At 36.4% G+C, this 27,113-nt stretch overlaps 1 protein-coding gene across 22 annotated transcripts in view; it reads left to right on the forward strand.

Moving 5' to 3' along the window:
* The window catches only part of BAZ2B (bromodomain adjacent to zinc finger domain 2B), a 432,545-nt gene that overhangs the window by 371,000 nt on the left and 34,432 nt on the right, over nt 1-27,113 (forward strand). For all 22 annotated transcript variants that reach the window (XM_064382711.1, XM_064382695.1, XM_064382705.1 and 19 more), the window contains 6 exons: nt 1,210-1,464; nt 2,454-2,668; nt 10,557-10,631; nt 11,434-11,677; nt 19,847-19,909; nt 21,394-21,538. In XM_064382711.1, the coding sequence (XP_064238781.1) occupies nt 1,210-1,464; nt 2,454-2,668; nt 10,557-10,631; nt 11,434-11,677; nt 19,847-19,909; nt 21,394-21,538 (997 nt within the window). The remainder of the gene's footprint in view (nt 1-1,209; nt 1,465-2,453; nt 2,669-10,556; nt 10,632-11,433; nt 11,678-19,846; nt 19,910-21,393; nt 21,539-27,113) is intronic.

A 27,113-nucleotide genomic window follows, 5' to 3' on the forward strand; every position in this document is an offset into this window, starting at 1 on the left:
TAAATCCTAAGTGAGCTTCATTTTCTTGTCTCTTTTATATTCATTTAAATTCATACGTACTATATCAAGTATGTAAGTCCATTTTGCGCCATATTTTTATTAGCTTAGCTTTGTTATGTAAATTTTTAGAATTACATAGAAATGTGTATGTTTCATGTGGTTCAAGAAAAAGGGAGAGTGAGGATTACTGGTTTTCAAGTAGAATATATAATATTTGTATGAGTTGAGCTATTATCTGTAGTTTTGTATTTCCACACAGTATTAGTAGAAAAAGTCTTCAATTGGTTACCTGAATAAATGCAGGGTGGAGAAATATTTTTGAACAAAGGCCAATTCAGATAAATAGAAATATTTGTCACTTTTTTTTCAATTAAAATTTAAAGTACTTTTTTAGGCTCTCATTCACTGGCAAAATGTTTTTAATTTAGATTACCTATTTATTGAATTTTTTAAAAGTTGGTGACAACTAGTACTGGAATTTAGTCATTAAAATGTTAATATGTGAGCATATTTGAGAAATAGCAACAGAGACAGCAAATTTTAATACTGAAACTCATATAAATGTTTTGCCTAAATACAGGGAAACCTAAAGACCTTAATTGCATTATAACTGGGTTTATGTACAGGGTCACGGATTCTAGTTATGTGGACCTAGTTATTTGTCTGCGTTCATTAGCCACAGATGGTACCACTTTCTCCAACCACAGAGCCCACAGATACATACTGTTAGTTTCTAAGCTACAAAAAAAAGTATGATTTTTAAATATGTCATCATCATTAGAAGAAATTGATGTACATGCCCTATAAGTATGTCCATGCTAAAGTACTTTTGAAATGTTTATATTTTATTTAATTTTTGCTCCAGTTATATAATCTGTGTTTTGTTGGTATGGATATGTCAGTTGATTTAATATGCAAGTTGATTAAAATTAGTGTCTCTTTTGCAAAGATCTAAGTTCATTATTGAATTCAACCAAAATTTATTGATGGTTGCTTACTTGTATGATGATACTTACTTCAAGATGCTATGCTTAGTTCCATGGGGGTTATAGAAATGCCCCCAGACAATTTAGCATCTCAAAGGAAGCTACTGGTACAATACAAGAGGAAAAAAAAGGTAGCAGCTTATTTTACTTTAGAAGATATGATATCATGGCTTTTTAAAAATTAAGCTATTTTTACTTTATTTGTATTTTATTTTATTTTCAGCCTTTGCCAGAGTTACCCCGTATTCCAGGACTTGTTCTCTCTGGAAGTACATTTTCAGACTGTCTCATGGTGGTGCAGTTCTTACGAAACTTTGGTAAAGTTTTGGGCTTTGATGTGAATATTGATGTTCCAAACCTGAGTGTTCTTCAAGAGGGATTGCTAAATATAGGGGACAGCATGGGTGAAGTACAAGACTTGCTTGTGAGACTCCTCTCAGCTGCTGTATGTGATCCAGGTCTAATTACAGGATACAAGGTAAAAAAAAACAAAATATAAAATGTTTTAAATTTGTGCTGTCAGTGCATTGGTAGATAGCTTTAGCATATTAGCAGAAGATTATGTAGATTGATCTAATTTTTCCACATAATGTCTCACAAAGGTAAATGTAGATTTGTGTCAGGTTATACTGTGTACAAAGAAAACCTGGTTGTAAAGCTTAAGGAATGTAGACCGTTCTCAAGTTACTCTTTTTTCCTCTAGCTGCAGTCAAAGACTAAGGTGATTTAAGGAAATACTTAAGTGATATTCATCAACAACAGAATGCATAATTCATAAGGCCACTAGAACTTGTATGTGCCTTCTGAAATTATGCCTTGTTCTCTCTCAATCACTGTGAATAACTGAAGCTAATCAAGGCACCTACAGACCAGAACATTAAGACCCTGTGCTACTCAGTGGATCATAAATAGGTCCATATTTATCTTAATTCCAAATACAGTATAGATTCCAGGGAGCTTTGCTCTAGGTAATATTGTGGACAGAGAACCTCTCAGATGCACTCGTGTTTCTTCTATCTCCCTCAGTGTTTCCCTATTTATTTTCCCTCGTCAGCAAAACTTATGACACCTTAAAGGTAGAAAACACAATACTGTTTTTGATCCTCCCCACTCTGTCATTCCTGATAAAATGTCCAGATAAAACCTGGGAAAAGGTTGATGTTGCTTTTATAGTCATAGAAGGCTTGGTAGGTAATTTAAAACTTATGCTACCCATGAATTTGCATACTCTTCTCCCTGCCTGACTTGGAACCAAGGATTTGAAGAGGGAAAAGAAAGATACAAGTACTTGAATATTTGTCTGTCTTAACTATTGACTATTTTTATGTCTCTTTCATTAAAAAAAAAAAGTGAATAAAGCCCTTGTCAGTAATATCTAGATCAAATAATATAAGTATTTTTAGTCTTATTGTTTTCATGTTATACATGGTTATGAGCAATACTGATAAAAATGCCAAACTTTTATAGGCTAAAACAGCTCTTGGAGAACATTTGCTGAATGTTGGTGTGAATCGAGACAATGTTTCCGAGATTTTACAGATATTTATGGAAGCCCACTGTGGACAAACCGAGCTTACTGAAAGTCTGAAGACCAAAGCTTTTCAGGCTCACACTCCAGCACAGAAAGCTTCAGTCCTGGCTTTCCTGATCAATGAACTGGCATGCAGCAAGAGTGTGGTCAGGTGAGCATACGCCCAGGCTTTTCCATGATTTTCTTCCATTTTGAATTTGTCTAATTACAAAATAATACAAATTAATTATACAAAATTGGAAAGTTACAGACTAGCAAAAAGAAGAAAATTTAAATTGTACTTATCTCAATATTTAGAGATGGCCACTAATAATATTTTCATATATTTCTTTGTAGTGTATTGAAAAAAATTGGATCATACTGTGTGTCTGTAACATGTGGTCTTTGTCATCTGTTTTGTTTAATAATTTTGTTAAATCTTTATACATAATTATTTTTATATTTTTACTTGCTATGGTACCAGAATGTGGTACCACCACAAGAATACAGAATTTTTTTTCCTTCACATCCTTTAAGTATAGATGAACACCTGATTTTGCTTAGTAGCCATTCATAGAATTATGTAGCCACTTTTTATTTTGTTATATGCTAATACAATCCTATTCATTTATCAATGTATTAATTTATATTTTTTGTAAAGTACTTGATCTTATTTAAAAGTCAAGGTGAGTTCTTACTCTAGTAATACCAATACCAGCCAGGCCCGGTGGCTCATGCCTGTAATCCCAGCACTTTGGAAGGCTGAGGGGGTGAATCACAAGGCCAGGAAATCGAGACCATCCTGGCTAACACCGTGACAACTCATCTCTACTTAAAAAAATACAAAAAATTAGTCAGGCATGGTGGCACACGCCTGTAGTCCCAGTGATTCAGGAGGCTGAGGCAGGAGAATTGCTTAATCTCAGGAGGCAGAGGTTGCAGTTAGCCAAGATCGCACCACTGCACTCCAGCCTCAGCGACAGAGTGACACTTGGTCTCAAAAATAGTAATAATAATAAAATACCAATAATAACACATACTCTAGTATTCAAAATTTGGGAACAAATTCATGTTCTACTTGTCCTTGTTATTCATTCTTTTACAGATTTTTAACAACTTTTAGTCCTTCACCTTTCTAGAAAAAGGATCAATCTAGATTCAGAGTCATGCATTTCTACCAGAGTGGACATTTTAAGTTTTCTGTAGTTAGCTATGATATTGTATAAATGTAATTTTTCATTTGTTTCTGCTCTTCATTGATAGTCATCCCAAAAAGTATAATAATATACACATTTTACAATTTTATGAAAGAATAATTTTATTAAGCATGAGCATGATAACAAATAGTAATGCTGTGTGGCACTTATTCAAAACACTTACACACAAATTCAGTGTAAATGGTGCACTACAGTTTTTACCTTAGAAGGAAAAAAGCACCCCTATTTGACTTTACCAGATATTATAATATTCTTAGTTTCTGTTTGGTTGTTCATATATGTACACTTAGATAGTGTATATGCATATGTATATATATGCACTTATGTAAATATACATGTGTGTTCTGGTATCCTGCTTTTATTTTGTAAATTATCACATCTTAAATGCATGCAACAAAACTTGGAATGCTGTGTTTCTTTTTTTTTTTTAATTGTACTTTAGGTTCTGGGGTACATGTGCAGATTATGCAGGATTTTTGCATAGGTACACATATGGCAATGTGGTTTGCTGTCTCCATCCCCCATCACCTACATCTGGCATTTCTCCCCATGTTATCCCTCCCTGATCTCCCCACCCCCTTGCTGTCCCTCCTTTGGCCCCCCCAACAGACCCCAGTGTGTGATGCTCCCCTCCCTGTGTCCATGTGTTCTCACTGTTCAACACCTGCCTATGAGTGAGAACATGCAGTGTTTGATTTTCTGTTCTTGTGTCAGTTTGCTGAGAATGATGGTTTCCATATTTATCCATGTCTCTACAAAGGACACAAACTCATTATTGTTTATGGCTGCATAATATTCCATGGTGTATATGTGCCACATTTTCCTTGTTCAGTCTATCATCAATGGGCATTTGGGTTGGTTCCCAATGTTTGCTATTGTAAACAGTGCCACTATGAACATAATGTGCATGTGTCTTTATAATAGAATGATTTATAATCCTTTCGGTATATACCCAGTAATGAGATTGCTGGGTCAAATGGAATTTCTATTTCTAGGTCTTTGAGGAAGCACCACACTGTCTTCCACAATGGTTGAACTAGTTTACCCTCCCACCAACAGTGTAAAAGTGTTCCTATTTCTCCACATCCTCTCCAGCATCTGTTGTCTCTAAATTTTTTAATGATCACCATTCTAACTGGCATGAAGTGGATCTCAATATGGTTTTGATTTGCATTTCTCTAATAATCAGTGATGATGAGCATTTTTCATATGTTTGTTGGCCTCATATACGTCTTCTTTTGAAAAGTGATTGTTCATATCCTTCACCCACTTTTGGATGGGTTTGGTTGGTTGTTTCTTGTAAATCTGTTTTAGTTCTTTGTAGATTCTGGATATTAGCCCTTTATCAGATGGGTAGATTGCAAAAATTTTTTCCCATTCTGTTGATTACTGGTTCACTCTAATGATTGTTTATTTTGCTGTACAAAAGCTCTGGAGTTTAATTAGGTCCCATTTGTCTATTTTGGCTTTTGTTGCCAATGCTTTTGGTGTTTTAGTCATGAAGTCCTTGCCTATACCTATGTCCTGAATGGTTTTGCCTAGGTTTTCTTCTAGGGATTTTATGGTGTTAGGTCTTATGTTTAAGTCTTTAATCCATCTGGAGTTACTTTTAGTGTAAGGTGTCAGGAAGGGGTCCAGTTTCTGCTTTCTGCACATGGCTAGCCAGTTTTCCCAACACCATTGGGAAATCCTTTCCCCATTGCTTGTTTTTGTCAGGTTTGTCAAAGATCAGATGGTTGTAAATGTGTGTTATTGCCTCCAGGGCCTCTGTTGTGTTCTGTTGGTCTATATCTCTGTTTTGGTACCAGTACCATGCTGTTTTTATTACTGTAGCCTTGTAGTATAGCTTGAAATCGGGTAATATGATGCCTCTGGCTTTGTTCTTTTTGCTTAGGGTTGTCTTGGCAATGCAGGCCTTTTGGTTCCATATGAAGTTTAAGGTGGTTTTTTCCAGTTCTGTGAAGAAGTTCTTTGGTAGCCTGATGGGGATAGCATTGAATCTGTAAATTACTTTGGGCAGTGTGGCCATTTTCACAATATTGATTCTTCCTAACCATGAGCATGGAATGTTTCTCCATCTGTTTAATGTCCTCTCTTATTTTCTTGAGCAGTGGTTTGTAGTTCTCCTTGAAGAGGTCCTTTCCATCCTTTGTTAGTTGTATTCCTAGGTATTTTATTCTCCTTATAGTGATTGTGAATGGGAGTTTGCTCATGATTTGGCTCTCTGTTAGTCCATTATTGGTGTATAGAAATGCTTGTGATTTCTGCACATTGATTTTGTATCCTGAGACTTTGCTAAGTTGCTTATCAGTTTCAGGAGATTTTGGGCTGAGATGATAGGGTCTTCTAAATATACAATCCTGTCATCTGCAAATAGAAACAATTTGACTTCTCTTTTCTTAATTGAATACCCTTTATTTTTTTTTTCTTGGCTAATTGCTCTGGCTAGAACTTCCAATACTATATTGAATAGGAGTGGTGAGAGAGGGCATCCTTGTCTAGTGCCAGATTTCAAAGGGAATGCTTCCAGTTTTTGCCCATTCAGTGTGATATTAGCTGTAGGTTTGTCGTAAATAGCTTTTATTGTTTTGAGATATGTTCCTTCGATACCTAGTTTATTGAGAATTTTTAACATAAAGGGCTGTTGAATTTTGTTGAAGGCCTTCTCTGTATCTATTGAGATAATCATGTGGTTTTTGTCTTTGGTTCTGTTTATGTGGTGGATTACGTTTACAGACTTGCGTATGTTAAACCAGCTTTGCATCCCCGGGATGAAGCCTACTTGATCGTGATGGATAAGCTTTTTGATCTGCTGTTGCAATCGGTTTGCCAGTATTTTATTGAAGATTTTTGCATCTATGTTCATTATGGATATTGACCTGAATTTTACTTTTTTTGTTGCGTCTCTACCAGATTTTGGTATCAGGATGATGTTGGTCTCATAAAATGATTTGGGAAGTGTATTATTTGGAATAGTTTCTGAAGGAATGGTACCAGCTCCTCTTTGTACGTCTGGTAGAATTTGGCTGTGACCCCATCTGGACCTGGACATTTTTTGGTTGGTAGGCTATTACTTGCTGCCTCAACTTCAGCCGTTGTTATTGGTCTATTCAAAGTTTCAGCTTCCTCCTGGTGTAGGCTTGGGAGGGTGCAAGTGTCCAGGAATTTATCCATTTCTTCCAGGTTTACTGGTTTATGTGCATAGAGTTGTTTGTAGTAATCTCTGATGGTAGTTTGTATTTCTGTGGAATCAGTGGTGATACCCCTTTTTCATTTTTTATTGCATCTACTTGATTCTTCTCCCTTTTCTTTTTTATTAATCTGGCCAGCAGTCTGTCTGTTTTGTTGATCTTTTCAAAAAAACAGCTCCTGAATTTATTGATTTTTTCAAAGGGTTTTTTGTGTCTCTATCTCCTTCAGTTCTGCTCTGATCTTAGTTTTTTCTTGTCTTCTGATAGCTTTTGAATGTTTTTGATCTTGCTCCTCTAGCTCTTTCAATTTAGACAACAGAGTGTCGATTTTAGATCTTTCCTCACTTCTCATATGGGCATTTATTGCTATAAATTTCTCCCTAGTCACAGCTTTACATGTGTCCCAGAGATTCTGGTACATTGTGTCTTCATTCTCATTGGTTTCAAAGAACATCTTTATATCTGCCTTCATTTCATTGTTTATTCAGTAGACATTCAGGAGCCAGTTGTTCAGTTTCCATGAAGCTGTGCCGTTCTGAGTTAGTTTCTCAGTTCTGAGTTCTAATTTGATCGCACTGTGGTCTGAGAGACTGTTATGATTTCCATTCTTTTGCATTTGCTGAGGAGTGATTTACTTCCAATTATGTGGTCATTTTTAGAATAAGTGTGATGTGGTGCTAAGAAGAATGTATATTCTGTAGATTTGGGGTAGAGATTTCTGTAGATATCTATTAGGTCTGCTTGGTCCAGATCTGAGTTCAAGTCCTGGATATCCTTGTTAATTTTCTGTCTCATTGATCTAATATTGACAGTGGAGTGTTAAAGCCTCCCACTATTATTGTGTGGGAGTCTAAGTCTCTTTGTAGGTCTTTAAGAACTTGGTTTATGTACCTGGGTGCTCCTGTATTGGGTGCATATATATTTAGGACCATTAGCTCTTCTTGATGCATTGATCCTTTTACCATTATGTAATGCCCTTCTTTGTCTCTTTTGATCTTTATTGGTTTATAATGTATTTTATCAGAGACTAGGATTGCAACTCCTGCTTTTTTTTGCTCTCCATTTGCTTGATAAATCTTCCTCCCTCCCTTTATTTTTAGCCTGTGTGTGTCTTGCACATGAGATGGGTTTCCTGAATACAGCACACTGATGGGTCTTGACTTTTTATCCAATTTGCCAGTCTGTGTCTTTTGAATGGGGCATTTAGCCCATTTACATTTAAGGTTAATATTGTTATTTGTTAATCTGATCCTGCCGTTTTGGTGCTAGCTGGATGTTTTGCCTGTTAGTTGACACATTTTTTTCATTGTGTCGATGGTCTTTACCATTTGGTATGTTTTTGGAGTGGCTAGTACTGGTTGTTCCTTTCCTTGTTCAGTGCTTCTTTCAGGAGCTCTTGTAAGGCAGGCCTGGTGCTGACAAAATCTCTCAGCAATTGCTTGTCCATAAAGGATTTTATTTCTCCTTCACTTATGAAGCTTAGTTTGGCTGGATATGAAATTCTAGGTTGAAAGTTCTTTTCTTTAAGGATGTTGAATATTGGACCCCACTCTCTTCTGCCTTGTAGGGTTTCTGCAGAGAGATCCCCTGTGAGTCTGATGGGCTTCCCTTTGTGGGTAACCCAACCTTTCTCTCTGATTGCCCTTAGCATTTTTTCCTTCGTTTCAACCCTGGTGAATCTGACGATTATGTGCCTTGGGGTTTCTCTTCTTGAGGAATATCTTTGTGGTGTTCTCTGTATTTCCTGGACTTGAATGGTGGCCTGGCTTGCTAGGTTGGGGAAGTTCTCCTGGATAATATCCTGAAGAGTGTTTTCTAGCTTGGATCCATTCTGTCCGTCACTTTCAGGTACACCTATCAAACATAGATTAGGTCTTTTCACATAATCCCATATTTCTTAGAGCCTTTGTTCATTTCTTTTCACTCTTTTTTCTCTATTCTTGCCTTCTCGTTTTATTTCATTGAGTTGATCTTCAATCTCTGATAGTCTTTCTTCTGCTTGGTCGATTCAGCTATTGAAACGTGTGTGTGCTTCGCAAAGTTCTCGTGCTGTGTTTTTCAGCTCCATCAGGTCGTTTATATTCTTCTCTAAGTTGTTTATTCTAGTTAGCAGTTCATCTAACGTTTTTTCTAAGTTCTTAGTTTCTTTGCATTGGGTTAGCACATGTTCTTTTAGCTCTGAGAGGTTTGTTATTGCCCACCTTCTGAAGCCTATTTCTGTCAATTCATCAGATTCATTCTCCATCCATCTTCGATCCCTAGGTGGTAAGGAGTTGTGATCCTTTGGAGGAGGAGAGGCGTTTTCGTTTTTGGTGTTTTCCTTCTTTTTGTGCTGGTTTCTTCTCATCTTAGTGGCTTTATCTATCTACCTGTGGTCTTTGTAGTTGGTAACTTTCGGATGGGGTCTCTGAGTGGATGGCCTTTTTGTTGATGATGAAGTTATTTCTTTCTGTTTCTTAGTTTTCCTTCTAACAGTCGGGACTCTCTGCTGCAGGACTGCTGGAGGTCCACTCCAGACCCTGCTTGCCTGGGGATCCCCCGCGGGGGCTGCAGAACATTAAGGGGTCACTGCCAGTTTCTTCTTTTGTTATCTTCGTCCCAGAAGGGTACCTGCCAGATGTCGGCCTGAGGTGTCTCTTTGGGTCTACGGGGGTCAGGGAGCTGCTTGAGAAGACAGTCTGTCCCTTATAGGAGCTTAAGTGCTGTACTGGGAGCTCTGTTTTTCTGTGCAGAGCTGCTGGACATGTACTTTTAAGACTGCTACAGCGGAACACATAACCGCCTCTTTTCCCAAGTGCTCTGTCCTAGGAAGGTCAGCTTTATTTATAAGTTCCTGTCATGCTGCTGCCTTTTTTCATAGATGCCCTGCCCCACGCATAGTAGTCTAGTCACAGTCTGCCAGCAGAGGTGTTGCTGAGGTGCTGCAGGCTCTGCCCAGCTGCAGTGTGAACTGCCTTGGTAGTGGTGGTCGCCCTTTCCCCCCACTGAACTGGACCGTCCTCCAGAGCATTTCAGATTGCTTGTTTTGTGGGGGTGGTAACTGCCGAGGCAGATCGCCTGGCTCCCTGTCTCTGCCCCCTCCCTTTCAGTTGAATGGGCAGCTCTGTCTCCCAGGTGTTCCAAGCACCAGTTGAAATGGCCACCTAGATTTGTATGAGTTTCTGTGCACCAACCTGGCACTGGCTGAAACCACTGTGCTGAAAACTCATGGCACTTTTTGGCCTGGGGATCTCCTGGTCTCTGGGCTTTGAAAATTTGTTTGGAAATGTGGTGGGCACTCACCCTCTGCATTGTTCTTGCTGGGAACTGCACTCCAGAGCTGTTCCTATTCGGCCACCTTGGATCCTCCCCCGGAATGCTGTCTTTCTAAGGCAACTGGTGTATAGCTTCTTTCTTAGTTTAAGATAGAAACCACAGTGAATTTTCTAATACTAATGTTGTATCCATTGGAGAAGTTATCACTTTTCAACATGTATGTGTATACATATATAAACACATATATATATGAATGTGTATATGCACAAAGTCAATTTTATCATTTTTTACTTAAAAATACATTAATTTACATATCAAATAAATTTATTCCATATCAAATTAAGGCATTGCATAAATTGATTAATTTACATCTTTTAATAAATTCTTGCATTGGCAGTGAAATCGACAAGAATATTGATTATATGTCAAACTTGAGGAGAGATAAATGGGTGGTAGAAGGTAAACTCCGCAAGTAAGTCCTATTTTATTAAAGTTAATGTACTGTTTTCTTTTTATACAAATTCCCAGTAAAGCATATGAATTGCAGAGATAGAATTTAAACTTTTATTGTTTAAAGAAAAGATGATGCTTAATTTAGATGGGATATGAAATTAATAAAACTTAGGGGCAGAATTTACAATGGACAAAAGATGTAATGAGATTCATTGAGCTTGCATTCTTCATACTTAAAAGAAAGTTGTTTTCTCTTTTTTCTTTTAAACAAGTCAAGTAATCACGTTTTCTAAGATTGTGGTTGCTATTAAGTTGCTTTTATCACAAATAGAATGTTTGGAACTGCCACTTTTTTTCTTAATTGCTTTCTAATTAAAATTTGCTTTTACGGAATCTAAACTTACTCAACATTAAAACTTAATTATCTTCCTGCCAGAAAATATCCTGCAGAAATTACTCCTATGTTAAGAGGTTAGTTTCTTTGTAGTAATTTGAATTGAAATGTATTCAGTCAGTTAGTATGGGATCAGAAATTATTACTCAGGTGTCGTTAGAATTCTTCTTTTCAACTTACATAGTTTTTTTTTAAATGAGTCTAATTCCAAAGAGATATCCAGAATAACTCTTGAAAGTTAATGCATCCTGTAATTAATGGAAACATTTCTTAAGTTTCCATAATTCTAATTTTTTTAACATTAGTATATTGCTTAACACAAAATAAATGCTATAAGGTATTTTTGCATACAACTCACATTTTGCTCTTTTAAAACTATATTGAGAAGTCGTTTGTTCCATGTCATCACTTTTTGTAATATTTAAAGGCTCAGAATCATTCATGCTAAGAAAACAGGCAAAAAAGACACTTCAGGTGGCATTGATCTTGGAGAAGAGCAACATTCCTTAGGCACACCCACTCCAGGACGCAAGCGAAGAAGGAAGGGAGGGGACAGTGATTATGATGATGATGATGACGATGACAGTGATGACCAAGGTGATGAAGATGATGAGGACGAAGAAGATAAAGAAGACAAAAAAGGAAAAAAGCCTGATATCTGTGAAGATGAGGTAATCAAATTTAGGTTAATTTTAAGACAACTAGAACTGTATAACATATTTGAAAAAAACAGAATTTAGAGTCAGATGGATTTGGATTTGAATTCAGTTTTGATATTTACTTGCCTCAGTTTCTTCATCTTAAAAACAAATATTACAATATGCATCCCATAAAGATTTTTGTGATGATTATGTAAATATCTAATAGAATGTCTATACATAAAGGGCACTGAGACTGAATAAAAGAAGTTTTTAAAATATAATTACTTGAGAATTCTCTAAAGAGATATGCAGATTTTTTATTTCAGGTATTCTGTTTCATTCTGTTAACATACTGTGTTACATTTGTATAGCGCTTCATGCCTTTAGAAGTGTTGTCAGGTTTAGTGAAAATAATGTATTCCTCAAACACCAATTATTATTTCTCTAGTTCTAGGCACTATTAATCAAAGATGAATAAGGCACTGAAAGTCCCATCTCAGTGTACAGTCTCACTGAGGAGGATTTGCAAAAAGAAAACATAATGTTTTAACTGCTTTGAGAGGGGTATTTACAATGTGTTAGGCAGATACAATTTAAGAGCATTTACACTTTCTGAGGAGTAAACTCCCACAAAGAGTTTCTGGACCCATTAGCTGAGGCTGTAAGCTTAGCCAAACATTAACCTGGGTAAAGGTCTAGGGAAGAGTGTTCCAGGTAGAGAGAAATGCATAAGCAAGGGCACAGAAGCAGGAAAACACAATGTGCTTTAAGGGGTTTGCAAGTACGTCAGTGTTACTGGAGTCTCACATGCAACAATGATGAACTGGGATCTTTTGCTTTTTTAGTGATAGGAAGCCACTGAAGGGTTATAATCAGAGAATGCCACGGTCAGCATTAATTTTTAAGTTACTCACTTTGGCAACCATGTGAAAGACAAAAATAAGGTGGAGCAAGATCAGAGGTGCAGAGGTCAGTCAGGAGGTACTGCAGTGGTTTAGGTGAGTTGTGAGAGGTAGAAACTAGAGCAATGGTAGTTGGGATGAGGCAGAAAATTATTTAATAAATATTTAGGAGGAGGAATGGGTAGGACTTGAAGATGAAAGGTGGACTGTGTAGGTTGATAGAGTGGTATGATTGATTTCCAGCAATCTGGTTTGGAAGAACTTTATTCTATTGTTGCCATTAACTAAAATAGGGAAATCAGGAACAGAGTAGATAATTGGGGGCAGGGAGAGGTAAGGGAACAGATAATTCAAGACAGGAAATAATGATAGATTTATTTTAGGACATGCTGAGTTTGAAGTACCTGTGTAGAGAAGTTCAACAGTCAGTTGGATTTAAGAATCTGAAGCCTGAAGAAGAATTTGCTCTTAAAAATATAGATCTGGATGTTATTATCGCATAGATGATAATTTAAAATCATGAGGTAGGTAAGATTGCAGAGGGGGATTGGTTTAGTGAATAGAGTAGTGGACTGAGGTTGGAACCCCAGGGAACAGCAGTATTTAACAGGAGCCCACAAGACTTCTTGTTCAAGAAGCAACAGCAGAGAGGTTGAAGATTTCTATAATGAGTTGGGGATCCCCAAGATCACCTTCAGGTTCAGTGACTCACTAGGACGATTCACAGAACTCAGCACATACTTCTGCTTATGGCAATGAATTACTACAGTAAAAGGAAACAAAGCAAAATCAGCAAAGAGTGTATGGGCAATGACCAGAGGAAACCAGATGCAAACTTCCAAGACTCATCGTCCAGTGGAGTCACATAGGACAGGCTTAATTCCCCCAGCAGCAAGTTATGACAACATGCATGAAATGTTATCTACCAGGGAAGCTCATTAGAGACTCAGTGTCCAGGTTTTCACTGGAGGCTGGTCATGTAGGTACCCTCTGCATAGCATGTGCCAAAATATCAGATTCCCTGAAGAAAAGCAGGTATTCAGTATAATCCATGTTGTTAGCACAAATAGTTCAGGTCCATATTAAGAGCTCATCTTATCAGTTAGGGTGGGGAGACCCTCCCAAAATCTAAGCTCCTGTATGCCAGCCAAGGATCAACCTTGTAAGCAGGCCTTCCAAAGGATAGCAATCAGGCCTGTTGTATTGTCTTTTCTACACATGTAATAATAACAGTAATGAAGAAAATCAAACATTGCAAAAAGGAGAGTGATAAACAGTGGTAAAGCAGTAGGAGGCTAGCGTGATGAGGACTGAAATGTTGATTGAATTTGGCAGCATAGAGGTCATTGGTAACCAGTGTTGACACAGTTTTAGTAGAGGTATGAGCACAGCTACCAGGCTGTAACTGGTTGATAACAATAGGAAGTGAGAAAGTGAAGATGACTCTTTCAAGCATTGTTTCTCAGAAGAAAGCAGGACAAAGAGCCAAGGATTTTTCAGATGTGAAGGACTTGAGATGATTTTTGATGGATAGGAAAGAGCCAATAAAATGAGAGAAGGGGATTTAAGATAAAAGAAATAAAAATAGCCGGGCGCGGTGGCTCACGCCTGTAATCCCAGCACTTTGGGAGGCCGAGGCGGGAGGATCACGAGGTCAAGAGATCGAGACCATCCTGGTCAACATGGTGAAACCCCGTCTCTACTAAAAATACAAAAAAAAATTAGCTGGGCATGGTGGCGTGTGCCTGTAATCCCAGCTACTCAGGAGGTTGAGGCAGGAGAATTGCCTGAACCCAGGAGGCGGAGGTTGCGGTGAGCCGAGATCGCACCATTGCACTACAGCCTGGGTAACAAGAGCGAAACACCGTCTCAAAAAAAATAAATAAATAAAAGAAATAAAAATAGCACAGTGATATAAGATTCTAAAGATTTTGAAGGGGCTTCAATCAAGGTGAAGGAGCTACCTTTGAAGAGTAGGTCAAAGGGAAGAAGGCAAGGTCACAGAGGGATGTGTGTGTATGTATATGAGTTTAGGGGAAGCTACCGTAAGTCATGAAAATGGACATGTATAAAAGGTTGAAGTTCACCTTTATCAGAAAAGAATGCTGGATAGGACTGTAGAATTGAACTCAGAAAAACAACATACAGCTAACCATTTCTTCTGCCCTCAATGCTAAGAGGTACTTAGCTAAGGAAGTCTAGAAAGAACTCTTTTCCCTCCTTGCATCAACTCAGTAATGCTGGAGATATAAAGAAAGCTTAGAGAGATGAATTTATTGATGGAATGTGAAAGCTGAGAGATAAATTTATCGATGGAATGTGTGAAAATAATATCTGGTTGGGACCAATGCTAATCAAATTTATGAATGAATGTAAAACTTATGATGTGCCACACAATTCTCTTTCTAAGTAAAAATAGCATAAATACAAAATGTTGTCAGAAATTCTCCCTTTCCAATGTTATATTTTAAACCAGAATGGTAAAAATTACTAGAATGAAGTTTTCTTTTTTGTTGTTTAATTTTGGTAGAACATTTAAAATGAGATCGACCCCCTTAATAAATGTTTAAATATACAGTATACACTGTTGGTAACTATAGGCACGAGTTGTACAGCAGCTTTCTAGAACTTATTCATCTTGCGTAACTGAAACTTCACACCCATTAAATAGTAACTCCCCAATTTCCCCTTCCTTCCAGCCCCTGGCAACCACCATTCTACTCTCTGGTTCTGTGAGTTTGACTACTTTAGATACCTCATAAAATTGGAGTCATGTCGAATTTAACCATCTGTGACTGGTTTATTTCACTTTGCAAAGCGTCCTCAAAGTTCACCCATGTTGTTACATATGGCAGGGTTTTCTTAAGGCTGAATAATATTTCATTGTATCTATATATCACATTTTGTTTATTCATCCATCCATCAATGGACACTTGGGTTGCTTTCACCATTTGGCCATTGTGAATAACGTTGCAATGAACATTACAGCACAAATATGTTGAGATCATGATTTTAATTCTTTTGAATAAACACCCCGAAGTGGGATTGCAGGATCAAATAGTTTTAAAATTTTTTGAGGAGCCTTAATACTGTTTTCCATAGTGGTTACACCATTTTACAATCCCACCAACAGTGTTTGAAGGTTCCAATTTCTCCATATCCTTGCCAACACTCTTCTCTGTCTCTGTCTGTCTCTCTTTCTCTCTCCCTCCCTCCCTCCCTTTCCCTCTCTCTCTCACTCTCCCTCTCTCTCTCTTCCTCTCTTTCTTTTTGAGTAACTATCGTAACAACTGTGAGATGATATCTCATTGTGGTTTTGATTTTGCATTTCCCTGATTAGTGATGTTGAACATCCTTTCACATACCTGTTGGCCATTTGTATGTCTTCACTGCAGAAATGTCTACTCAGATTCTTTGTCCATTTTTAAAATCTGGTTATCTGGTTTTTGCTGTTGAGTTGTAAGAGTTACTTACATACTTTGGATATTAACCCCTTATCAAATATATGGTTTGCAAATGTTTTCTCCCATCCTATAGGTTCCCTTTTCAGTCTGTTGTTTCCTTTGCTATGAAGAAACACTTTAATTTGATACAGTGCCACTTGTCTATTTTTGTTTTTATTTCCTGTGTTTTTCATGTCATATTCAAGTACTCATTGTAATGAATTCAACTTCACTACTTTAAAGAGTACCAATCTGAAAATGAGACTACATTGAGATTCCTTGCAGAAGTAATTTATTTCATAATATTGTACTTTTGAAACTACTGAGTTATGTACATTCATCTGTGACAAATAATACAAAACTTGAGTATCAGAAGTGTAATTACCCAAACAAAAGATACCGTTTATAAGCAATTTGCTTCATTTGGCAAGTAGAGCTGTTTCCGTAGCAGGAATTAAGTCTTTCTGACCAAAATTAATTACCTTTTCATAGAATTAGTAGCCCCTTTTAGCACTTCACATTATAAATTATTTTAAAGTGTTAACTCATAAATTTAATAACTTGGACAACGATGTACAAGGATTTCAGTTTATTCTACTGTATAGTTATCACTAAACTAGAACTTATTTACAGAAATTATTTATTTCACTTGGTTTCTTTTTTAAACAGAGAATTTAAAAACCATACATTTTATTGTTTACACAGACTATTTGAAAATCATTATTAAAGTTTTAAAGAAGATGTGCCATTTAAGATAATATTTCACTTTTTTCTAAGTGTTGAATTATAGAGTTAAATAGATTTTGGGATCTCATTGGCAAAGGTAGATTTTGTTATTAATGTGAGAAAACAATTGCAAAATTTTGTGAAGTAATAAATATTAGGACCTAATAAGTCAAATTAACATTTCATGTTAAATGATTTGAATTATTCTTTATAACGAAGAACTGGCAGACACATCAATTTCCTATATAACAAAAATTTTGATTACGTACTGAAACTGATTGATATGTTAGGCATGTTAGTTCTCAAAGTATAGATTTGGCCTCTCAAGTTTACCTTCCTTAAAGGATTGATTGCAGGGATGTTTTTATTGAGACCCATATAATCCCTTTCGATTAAAAGATACTTCCCTTGACTAGATCATAGCCCCTTTATCACAAAGAGGATTCCCTCTTCTCCTCACTCTTCTTTCCTTCATTCTGTAGAGTTTTGTTGAGACCTATGGGAGTTTAACCTCACAAGTTGGCCTGTAAGAGGTTTTGTGGACAATTAAATTCTGACATATAGGGACATATAATGACCCTCTTTTTTGGTTGGGGAACTGTGGCAGGGATAGATTCTGTATTCTTAGTTTTGTTGTTGGTGCTACTACCTTTCTCTTTGTTCTTCCAAGTTTTTTTTTTAATCTCTGAAAATTATGAGTACTATTAGCCAAAACTCCTTTAAATAAAACTTTAGGAGACATTTTATTTCTTTTTGCATCATAGGAAAAGCCTTAAAAATTGCAGTTAGACAATTTGGCTGATACATGGCATTTTCAAATATTTGATATCTTATTTTGAATGTTTCTTGATTGAATTATATTTTTGCATAAACAGACTATCAAACATTTGTCCTGCTGATTAAAATACCATATTAGAATATATAAATATTCACATAAGAGTCAAGATTTAAGAGTTGTTGAGCTAGTTATCTTTTAAGGTTTCTTTTAATTCCAAATAGAATTCATGTTACTTTTAGCACAAATAGTGTGCCTAAACACCTTTGTAACTTGGTTCTCCAAATTTGGGTAAGGAGTAGATGAATGAGAGATGATGGTAAAAGTATGAGAATCTTCTTTTCACTATTTTCTTCACTGGGTAGGTAGCCATACTGGTCAGAAATATATATTTATGGTGGTTGGTGGCAGTGTGGCTTTTTATGAATGCTTATAGGAAGTAAACATCAAAAACAAGTTGTTATTTTTCTTTAATCTGGGCTGTACCTGCATCTTCTTATTAAAGAAGGAACACTGTTGGTTGCTTTCAGATCTGTTCTTAATTTGTCTTTACAAAACCTTCATGTAATAGCTAACATTATCACCAAATTTACAGAAGAATAGCCTTAGAAAAGTAGTTTGCCTATGTCTAGTAGTGCAGCTAAGATCCAAAGAATCCCATGTACCTTCTGTTCATGCTTTCCCTCTAAAACATACAATCTGGAGATACTTCTTCTGTTATCATTTTTAGAATGAAAAATTTTACATAATTACTTGCAAATCTTCTGTTTATGAAATTAATTCTATACATGTTGGGAATTATTTTTATTCTAAAAGCTCAATGTGTTCAAATATAATCTTCTTCCCTTTAAAAATAACTCCTTCAGTTGATGGTATCAGTGTTTTTCCAGTCTCCTAGATTTAAAACCTTAACATCATAATTTATTTATTTCATCATCTTCCTTGCCCCTCTGTGCTGCATGTTCATGAGTTGCCAAGACTTAACAGCTCTATAACTATGTAATATCTCTTACATCCATTTGTTTTTTCCATTTTTATTTCTTTTACCCTAGTAAGAACCATATCCCTTCTTCACTAATCTGTTAGCTAGATTTAAACTAAAACTAGTCTGTTAGCTAGTTTTACCAATTTTAATCCCTTCTCTGCTTCAGGCCATCTAATAACTATTGCCAAAATAACCTTTGGAAAGCATAATTCTGATGTTTGACCTATCTCAAAGGATCATTTTGTTAATTGCCAAGCATTTACAGCTCTTCACAATCTAGCCCTAAACTCATCTTGCCTCATCTCCTACCTTACCTCTTTATGCACCTCTTATGTCAAGACGTGTCAGACTCTTTATAGAATGACCTGTCCTCTGTCCTCTTTTCTCTGATGAATACATTTCTAACCATTCTTTTTTTTCTTTTTTTTGGAGATGGAGTTTTTCTCTTTTTACCCAGGCTGGAGTGCAATGGCGCGATCTCGGCTTACCGCAACCTCCGCCTCCTGGGTTCAGGCAATTCTCCTGCCTCAGCCTCCTGAGTAGCTGGGATTACAGGCATGCGCCACCATGCCCAGCTAATTTTTTGTATTTTTAGTAGAGACGGGGTTTCACCATGTTGACTAGGATGGTCTTGATCTCTGGACCTCGTGATCCACCCACCTCGGCCTCCCAAAGTGCTAGGATTACAGGCGTGAGCCACCGCGCCCAGCCCTAACCATTCTTTAGTACTGAATTAAGACATGACTTCTTCTATAAAGCCTCTCTTGGTATACATTTCCACTAAAAGTAATCTTACTCTGCCTTGAACTTCACAGCTTTTAATGGCTACCTCTCTTTGAGATCCTTATATCTTCCTGCTATTTGGGGGGTTTATGGCATGTGTGGTTTTGTTATGTTTTGTTTTTTGAGGGGATAAGGTCTGCAGGCTGGAGTGCAGTGGAATGGTCATAACTCACAGCAGCCTTGAACTTCTGGGCTCAAGTGATCCTCCTGTGTCAGCCTTCCAATTAGCTAGGACTACAGGCACCAGCCACTGTGCCCAGCTAATTATATTTTTTGTAGAGACTGGATCTGACTATGATGTCCAGGCTAGTCTCAAATTCCTGGCCTCAAGTGGTCCTCCCATCTCAGTCTCCTAAAGTTCTGGGATTACTGACATGAGCCACCATACCTGGGGTTTTGTGTTTTTTTAATGTAACATTTTATGTATCTCTCTACCAGATTATTAGTTTATAGAAAAGAGCTGATTCTTATTCCTTTCCATAGTACGTCTTCTAGTACTTTGCATATAGGAGACTTTCATTAAATATTTACTGAGTGTTTGAATCTTAAAAACAGATAAATGATACTTTATTTTCTTATGTATAGGATGAAGGTGACCAAGCAGCAAGTGTTGAAGAGCTGGAAAAACAGATTGAAAAACTAAGTAAAGTAAGCACTTTTCTGATTAAAATTTACATCTTCACAATGTTTTAAAAATCTACATTGTATGGGGATTAGTTTTTCTGACTGCTAAGCAAAAATAAGCTTTTGGTAAATAATTAAAAATGAAGATTCTGAATAGCATTTTTATCAGAAAGAAAATAAGATGAAGAGTGCTAGAAACATTCTTACAATTGAACTTTACAAGCTTAATGCCAGGGTTAAAAGCCTGCCTCTTAAAACATCATACTGAACTTAATCAGAGCCTAGAAAGAAAATATTCTATATTCTTCAGCTCGTCATATAAATACAAAGTATCAATTAAGTCATAGTTTTATTTTTTGGAATTAATTACTAAAAAATTCAGTTGAATTTCATAGTGATAGTTTCAGCATCTTAGGTTTTATTTTACATTTGTAGATTTGTGGGCTTAATTTGTATTGGATTTGTAAACTGTCCATATTTACATACTTCTCGTTAAAAATTCAGTTTCAGCAGTGGTTTATGCCTGTAATCCCAGCACTTTGGGAGGCTGAGGAAAGAGGATCATTTGAGCCTAGGAGTTTGAGACGAGCCTGGGCAACATGGCAAGATCCTGTCTCTATTTAAAAAAAAAAACAAAAAACAAAAAACACTAAATTTCATAGCATTAATGAAATTTAAAATAAGCTTTTTATAAGAACAGAAATGAGTTATTAAAGGTATTACGAGATGCCTGTGTATGGTATTAGTATTAAATTTATCACAGATCTATCCTAAAACTTAATTATATGTTGTTTAAGTTTACAACATGAGTATAAAAATTGGCAAATACAGGTTTAGCCAATTACGTATATATTATTCGGTTTTTGTTTTGCTTTGTTTGTTGAAACAGAGTCTCACTCTGTCACTTAGGCTGGAGTGCAATGGCACGATCACTGGAGCCTTGACCTCCCAGGCTCAAGCCATCCTGCCACCTCAGCCTCCCCAGAAGCTGCAACTACAGGCATGTGCCACCACGCCCAGCTAATTTTTCATATTTTTTGTAGAAATGGGGTATCACTATGTTGCCGAGGCTGGTCTCTAATTCCTGGGCTCAAATGATCCACCCGCCTTGGCCACCCAGAGTGCTGGAATTACAGGCATGAGCCACTGTGCCTGGCCTATATGTATTATTTGTTATATACTGTAATCAATAGAATTGAACCACTTTGCTTTGGCTCTGTAAAATACTTGATCCCATTGTTTATTATCAAGTATAAGAAATGTTATACTTGATAAAATAAAACTTACCCTCTTACTCCATGGCAGCAAAAATAATTATCCTTAAAGTGATTTCTATCTTTATAAATGTTACTGAAATTGAAGTGAGGTGTGAACATTTAGCCCTTTTGCTCTTTTCCCAGTAGAGAAATTTATCTGCTTAAAGGTATAATAAGTATAAAGTTACTTATATATTAATTTTTAAAGCATTTAACATCCCAAACTTAATTATATGCACCATTTTTTAACAGCAACAGAGTCAGTACAGAAGGAAGCTCTTTGATGCTTCTCACTCATTACGTTCAATGATGTTTGGCCAGGATCGTTACAGACGCCGGTACTGGATTCTTCCCCAATGTGGGGGGGTTTTTGTAGAAGGCATGGAGAGTGGTGAAGGTAAGAACTAATAATCCAATATAAATTGTTAAATAAGAAACTGTATATTTTAAAACTCTGTTACTTCTTCAGTATATTTTGTGTTCCCATAATCAATGTTTGGTAAACATGTACAACCTTGCTTCTCATTCCTTTTGAACCCATAATGCCCCTTCACTGATACATAAAAAGGAGGAGAAGCACTAGAAACATTCCTACAATTGAACTTTACAAGCTTAATGCCAAGGTTAAAAGCCTACCTCTTAAAACATGATACTGTTGATATTCCAGCCCTTGATATTTCTTTTGCTACTATTTCTGACATCAGACATAAACTGTTCTTTCTTTCTTTAGTGGACAAAGATCTGCACCTGTATTACCTTTTATAGCTGCTGCTCCATTTCTCATCCTTCCCATTGTCAAACTTCCCAATAAGTGGTTTATTACTTTATAACAAGCATACATCCTGACACTACCCCGCAATAGGTAACTTGCTTAAATCTAAGATCTTCATTATAATCCTCATTCCTTTTCAAATCTTGTTAATGTTTGAAATTTGAGATCACTTCCTTCTCCTTCAAACTTCTTCCTTTTTTGAATTTTGTGTTACCACAAATTCATGATATTCTACCTTTAGACATCTTACGCTCGCTCCATTTCTGTTACATTAACTAGTAGAGTACATTGTGCATTTATGTGCTCAGTAAACCTTCTTGAATGTAACTTTTCAGAACTCCATGTCTGGACATTTTCAAATGCCAAATTCTGATGGAGACAAAAGTGTTATATTAGTGCTTATAGGTTTTAGAATGTAGCTATTGACTTATGTTGGTACATGGAAGCAAAAGTGTTTTTACTTTCTGAAATCTGTAAGCACTAACATTAACACTTTTGTCCCCATCAGACATGGAAGAAAAAACCCATTTTTAAAAGCCTGCTAGGTGCTAGACATTTCTAGGCACTGTAGGAAACACAAAACTGTATGAGATAGAATCCATGTTGGCTGGGCGCAGCAGCTCACACCTATAATCTCAGCACTTTAGGAGGCCAAGGTGGGCAGATCACAAGGTCAGAAGATTAGAGACCATCCTGGCTAACACAGTGAAACCCCATCTCTACTAAAAATACAAAAAATTAGCCAAGGGTGGTAGCATGTGCCTGTAGTCCCAGCTATTCGAGAGGCTGAGGCAGGAGAATCACTTGAACCCAGGAGGCAGAAGTTGCAGTGAGTCAAGATCGCACCATTGCACTCCAGCCTGGACATAGCAAGACTCCGTCTCAAAAAAAAAAAAAAAAATAGAATTTGTATCATGTTTATAGTCCACTGGGGGAGAAGACTGGCTAATCATATAGATGACTTTAATAGAAAATATAAATAAAGCAGTTGCTTTTAAGGTTTTTGTTTTTAGTAATGGTTTTTTTTCATGGTTTTTGTTTTTAAAACATTTTCACTTTTTTAAATGAAAATGTTACGCAGAATCTCAGTATCTAACAAAAACAGAATTGTTCTGATTGATCTATTTGGAAGAACTTCTAGCCTATACAAATAGACCTCTGTTCTGTATACTTGCTTTCCAATTCAGGAGTGGCCCTAGAGGCAGCTCTAATGATTTTAGGATTCTGCACTAAAAGTAAGCTCAGAACTTTCAAAGGTATGAAAGCGAAGTGCCTAGAGGGATCAAAACTGAGAAACATTATGTACCCTATTTGGTATTTTGTCATAATGTTTGGTACAGATGGCCATTTCTGCCACTAGACTGTGAGCCCTTAGAGGGCAGAGACTAATTTTGGCAGGGGAGTTACACTAACATAGATAATCTGGGAGCAAAGTATGCATTGGATTGAAAGAAGAAGTAAAGAAACTTATTGTGGAACCATTACAGTAACCCAGCTAAGAAGTACGGAGGCCATAACCTCAGGAGCAAACAGGGGTTAAAGGAAGACAGAAAGAAGGATCTTGAAGGTTGAATTACTATAAGAAATTATTGAGTATGATGTAGCAAAAGTGGGGATTAGAGATAAATTTAGACTTAATTCCCAATAGAAAAAGTATGGGCCGGGTATGGTGGCTCACACCTTTAATCCCAGCAGTTTGGGAGGCCAAGGCAGATGGATCACTTGAGGCCAGAAGCTTGAGACCAGCCTGGACAACATGGCAAAACCCAATCTACCAAAAAATACAAAAATTAGCCAGGTGTGGTGGCACACACCTAACAGTCCCAGCTACTCAGGAGGCTAAGTCACAAGAATTGCTTAAACCCGGGAGACAGAGGCTGCAGTGAGCCAAGAGTGCACCACTGCACTCCAGCCTGAGTGACAGAATGGACCCTGTCTCAAAAATAAATAAAATACATACATAATAAAAATTATGATACTTTAAAATGAATTAGAGCAGTCAATAGGAGGGGTTGTTTGAAATTAAGTCAAAGTTTTAGTATGGGAATCTAATTTAAAATGACAAAATTATGGGTCATTTAGAAATACAGAACCCAGGAGACTTGAGAGCAGATTTTTTTAAAATGCCCAGGTGAGTGGCTTTTTAACCTTAGGTATAATTAGATTCACCTGAACAGCTTAAGAAACCAACCAATCTAAGCCCTACCCAGACCGGTTAAATATTCAATATGATTAAGAGCCACATTTTTCTTAGTCACTTGGACATGTAAACTTGAAGTATCTAGGACATCAACTTTCCTTCAGAATACCTGAAATCAGTCTCTTTGCAACACTACTGAAATCAGTTCTTCATCATTATATACCTGGATTATTACACCTGTCCTCAACTTCTCTATATACAATTCCTCCTTCTATTACATTCTGTCATCATATCATTTCTCTACTCTGAAACCTTAAATATAACCTATAACCTGTAAAATGATGTTATAAATATGTACTTAGCTGTAGGAGTTCAGTCAGGGTAGTGGGAAAAATTATAAAATGGACACAAACCTTGGAAGGCTGGAGGGTCTTGCAAAAGCCTCAGAATAGGATTTGGCTAAAGGCAGCCAGATTCTCTTATCTGGTGCCTGAAAGCTTAAGTTAAATAACTAGTGGATGTAAAGAAACTGATCTAGATAAGTTAGTTTACTTAGGCCTTGGAACCTGGCCTTTAATCATCTGTAAGACTGCCATCTCTGGGGAGGGCGACCATATTAATTATCCACAAGTGTGTTGACTCAAAGTCTTTGTCATTAAATCTATACTTAATAAATGCCTGCAGTGCCAGCTGATGAGGGCTACAGCCTCCTCGGTGTCTGTGAGCGGCCGAGACCCCTAGCCCACTCTTTCACTGGATATCTGTGTCTGAGTGCATTTGTTCATCCATCGCTGAGTCAGAGTCTGCAGATCGGACCCAACAGCCTGGCATTCAAGACTATATACAATTCTGACTCCAAGCTGTCTTTACACTGTTCTCTGATGAGAATTCACCTAGTCCAGTCTACTCACTCAACATATACGTATTCCTCCCCTTGCATCTTTGCCAAATCTTTTTCATTATATAATAATCTGCTTTTCTTCTAACATCTAAATTTCACCCATCCTTCTTGATCCAGCTCAAATCCTAAACTTTTCCATAAACTTCCCAGCTTATTTAAGTGGAACTTTTAATATACGTGACATTGAGCTTTTAGAAAAGCAGATAATTAATTAGACAATTATTTTAGCACATTAATATATATACTATTTCCTTACTTAAATCTTATAATCTTCATCTGTACTTTTTATTTTCCATAGTGTTGGAAGGATAGTACTTTCTATATCACAGGGACACTTAAAATACTTTAAGATTTAAATAAGTAAATAAATAATTTATAAGGTTTATAAGAATAGCTTATGAGACCATTTATGTTTTTTTTTAATTTGTTTGTTTTAATTTTAGGCCTCTCAGATTAAATAACATTGATCGAATTTACATATTAGACCTCCCTTTCCATCCAGGCTCTTCTACATAACCTCTCTGGACCCTGATTTTCCTTTCTGCAAAAGAATATTAATAAGCTCTATGTAAATTCTTTGGTTGTAATAAGGATCATGTCAGATAATGGATCTAAAAGAACTACAAATGTTACATAAATAGCAGTTGTACTTTGTACTATTATTTGTGGTCATTGCAGAGCAGGGGGAAGTAGGGATAATTTTTCACTTAGTTTATTTTCTTCTGAAGTTTTTTATTATTTCATTAATAGATATATTAATATATGATTAATATTAGTATGTATTAATCATATATATTCACTAATTATATATATGATTTACATATGATATATATATGATTAATAGATCGATAAATGAAATAATAAAGGAATATACATCTCCTATATTCTATGTGCTGTGAACTTATAAATACAGGTATAGATTTCTTCTTTTTACCTTACCATTAATTAAAATAAGGGAAAAACTCAGACGATTTATTCATCAAGTGTTTATTTGCACCTGTACTGTGTCTTGGACTAAGTGCTGTGGAGAGGCAAAATAAGACCAGGCACAGCGGCTCTTGCCTGTAATCCTAGCACTTTGGGAGACTGAGGCAGGAGGATTGCTTGAGCCCAGGAGTTCATAACCATCCTGGGCAACATAGCGAGACCTTGTCTCTACTAAAAATCATTTATTATATGGCTGAATGTGGTGTGCACCAGTGATCTCAGTTACTCAGGAGACTGACATAGGGAAATCACTTGAGCAAAACAAGATGCAAAAGAATCAGTTAACCTGTCCCTATCCACAAAGAGCTCACAATCTAATTGGAAAGATATAGTACTTATGAAGACAAAGAGAACATACAAGTGTGTAATATGAGCAAGTAGTGTGTCTGACAGGCAAGGCTGATAAGGATCAATAAATGTCAAACTAGTAGAAACTACCATAAATAAATGGGTGCTGAAAGTTAGTTCAACATTAATAATATACATTATTCTCGTCATCTTACTTACTACTTTTTAAAAGTTCCTTGAAAGTGTGATGTGTTCTTAATAAAATAAGGTTAGATTTAACATTGAATGCACACGTTTTTAAAAAATTCTTATAATAACATTAACATCAGTTAATATTACGGGGAGAAGATATCAGCCTTCTAATGACCAGAAATAATGTAATCTACATTTTCACCTCTCAAATATTGGCAAAGACAAAAATATTGACAGCATCCAGTTTCATTGAGGGTGTTGGCACACAGATGCCCTCAGGTACTTTAATGTGAGTATATATTGATCCAGGCTTTCTAGAGGGCAGTTTGACAATGTATTTCAAAAACTCTGAAAAGTACACGTCTTAGTTTTTTTCTAGGAATTTAAGGAAGTAAATCGGGGGAACAAGTCTAAAAATATAGACAAAAGGTCATTCATTATTTACAGCACAGTTTATAATAGTGAATAATTGGGACCTATTATATATCAGTAGAAGATTGACAGTTTAATAAACGATATAGTTATGATATATTTCATTCTGTAGCCATTAAAATTTGTAATGAAGTTATATGTTTATCGACATGTCAAGGTGTTTACAGGGTATTATTCAATACCCAGCGTTTATTATTCAATAAAACGCTGTAGTAGTTTAGAATATTATGTATGTAGTAGAATTTCTTTTTTTAATTATA

Source organism: Aotus nancymaae, unplaced genomic scaffold (assembly GCF_030222135.1).
Source record: "Aotus nancymaae isolate 86718 unplaced genomic scaffold, 86718_ANA_hifiasm-v0.15.2.pri h1tg000029l, whole genome shotgun sequence".
NCBI lineage: Eukaryota > Metazoa > Chordata > Mammalia > Primates > Aotidae > Aotus > Aotus nancymaae.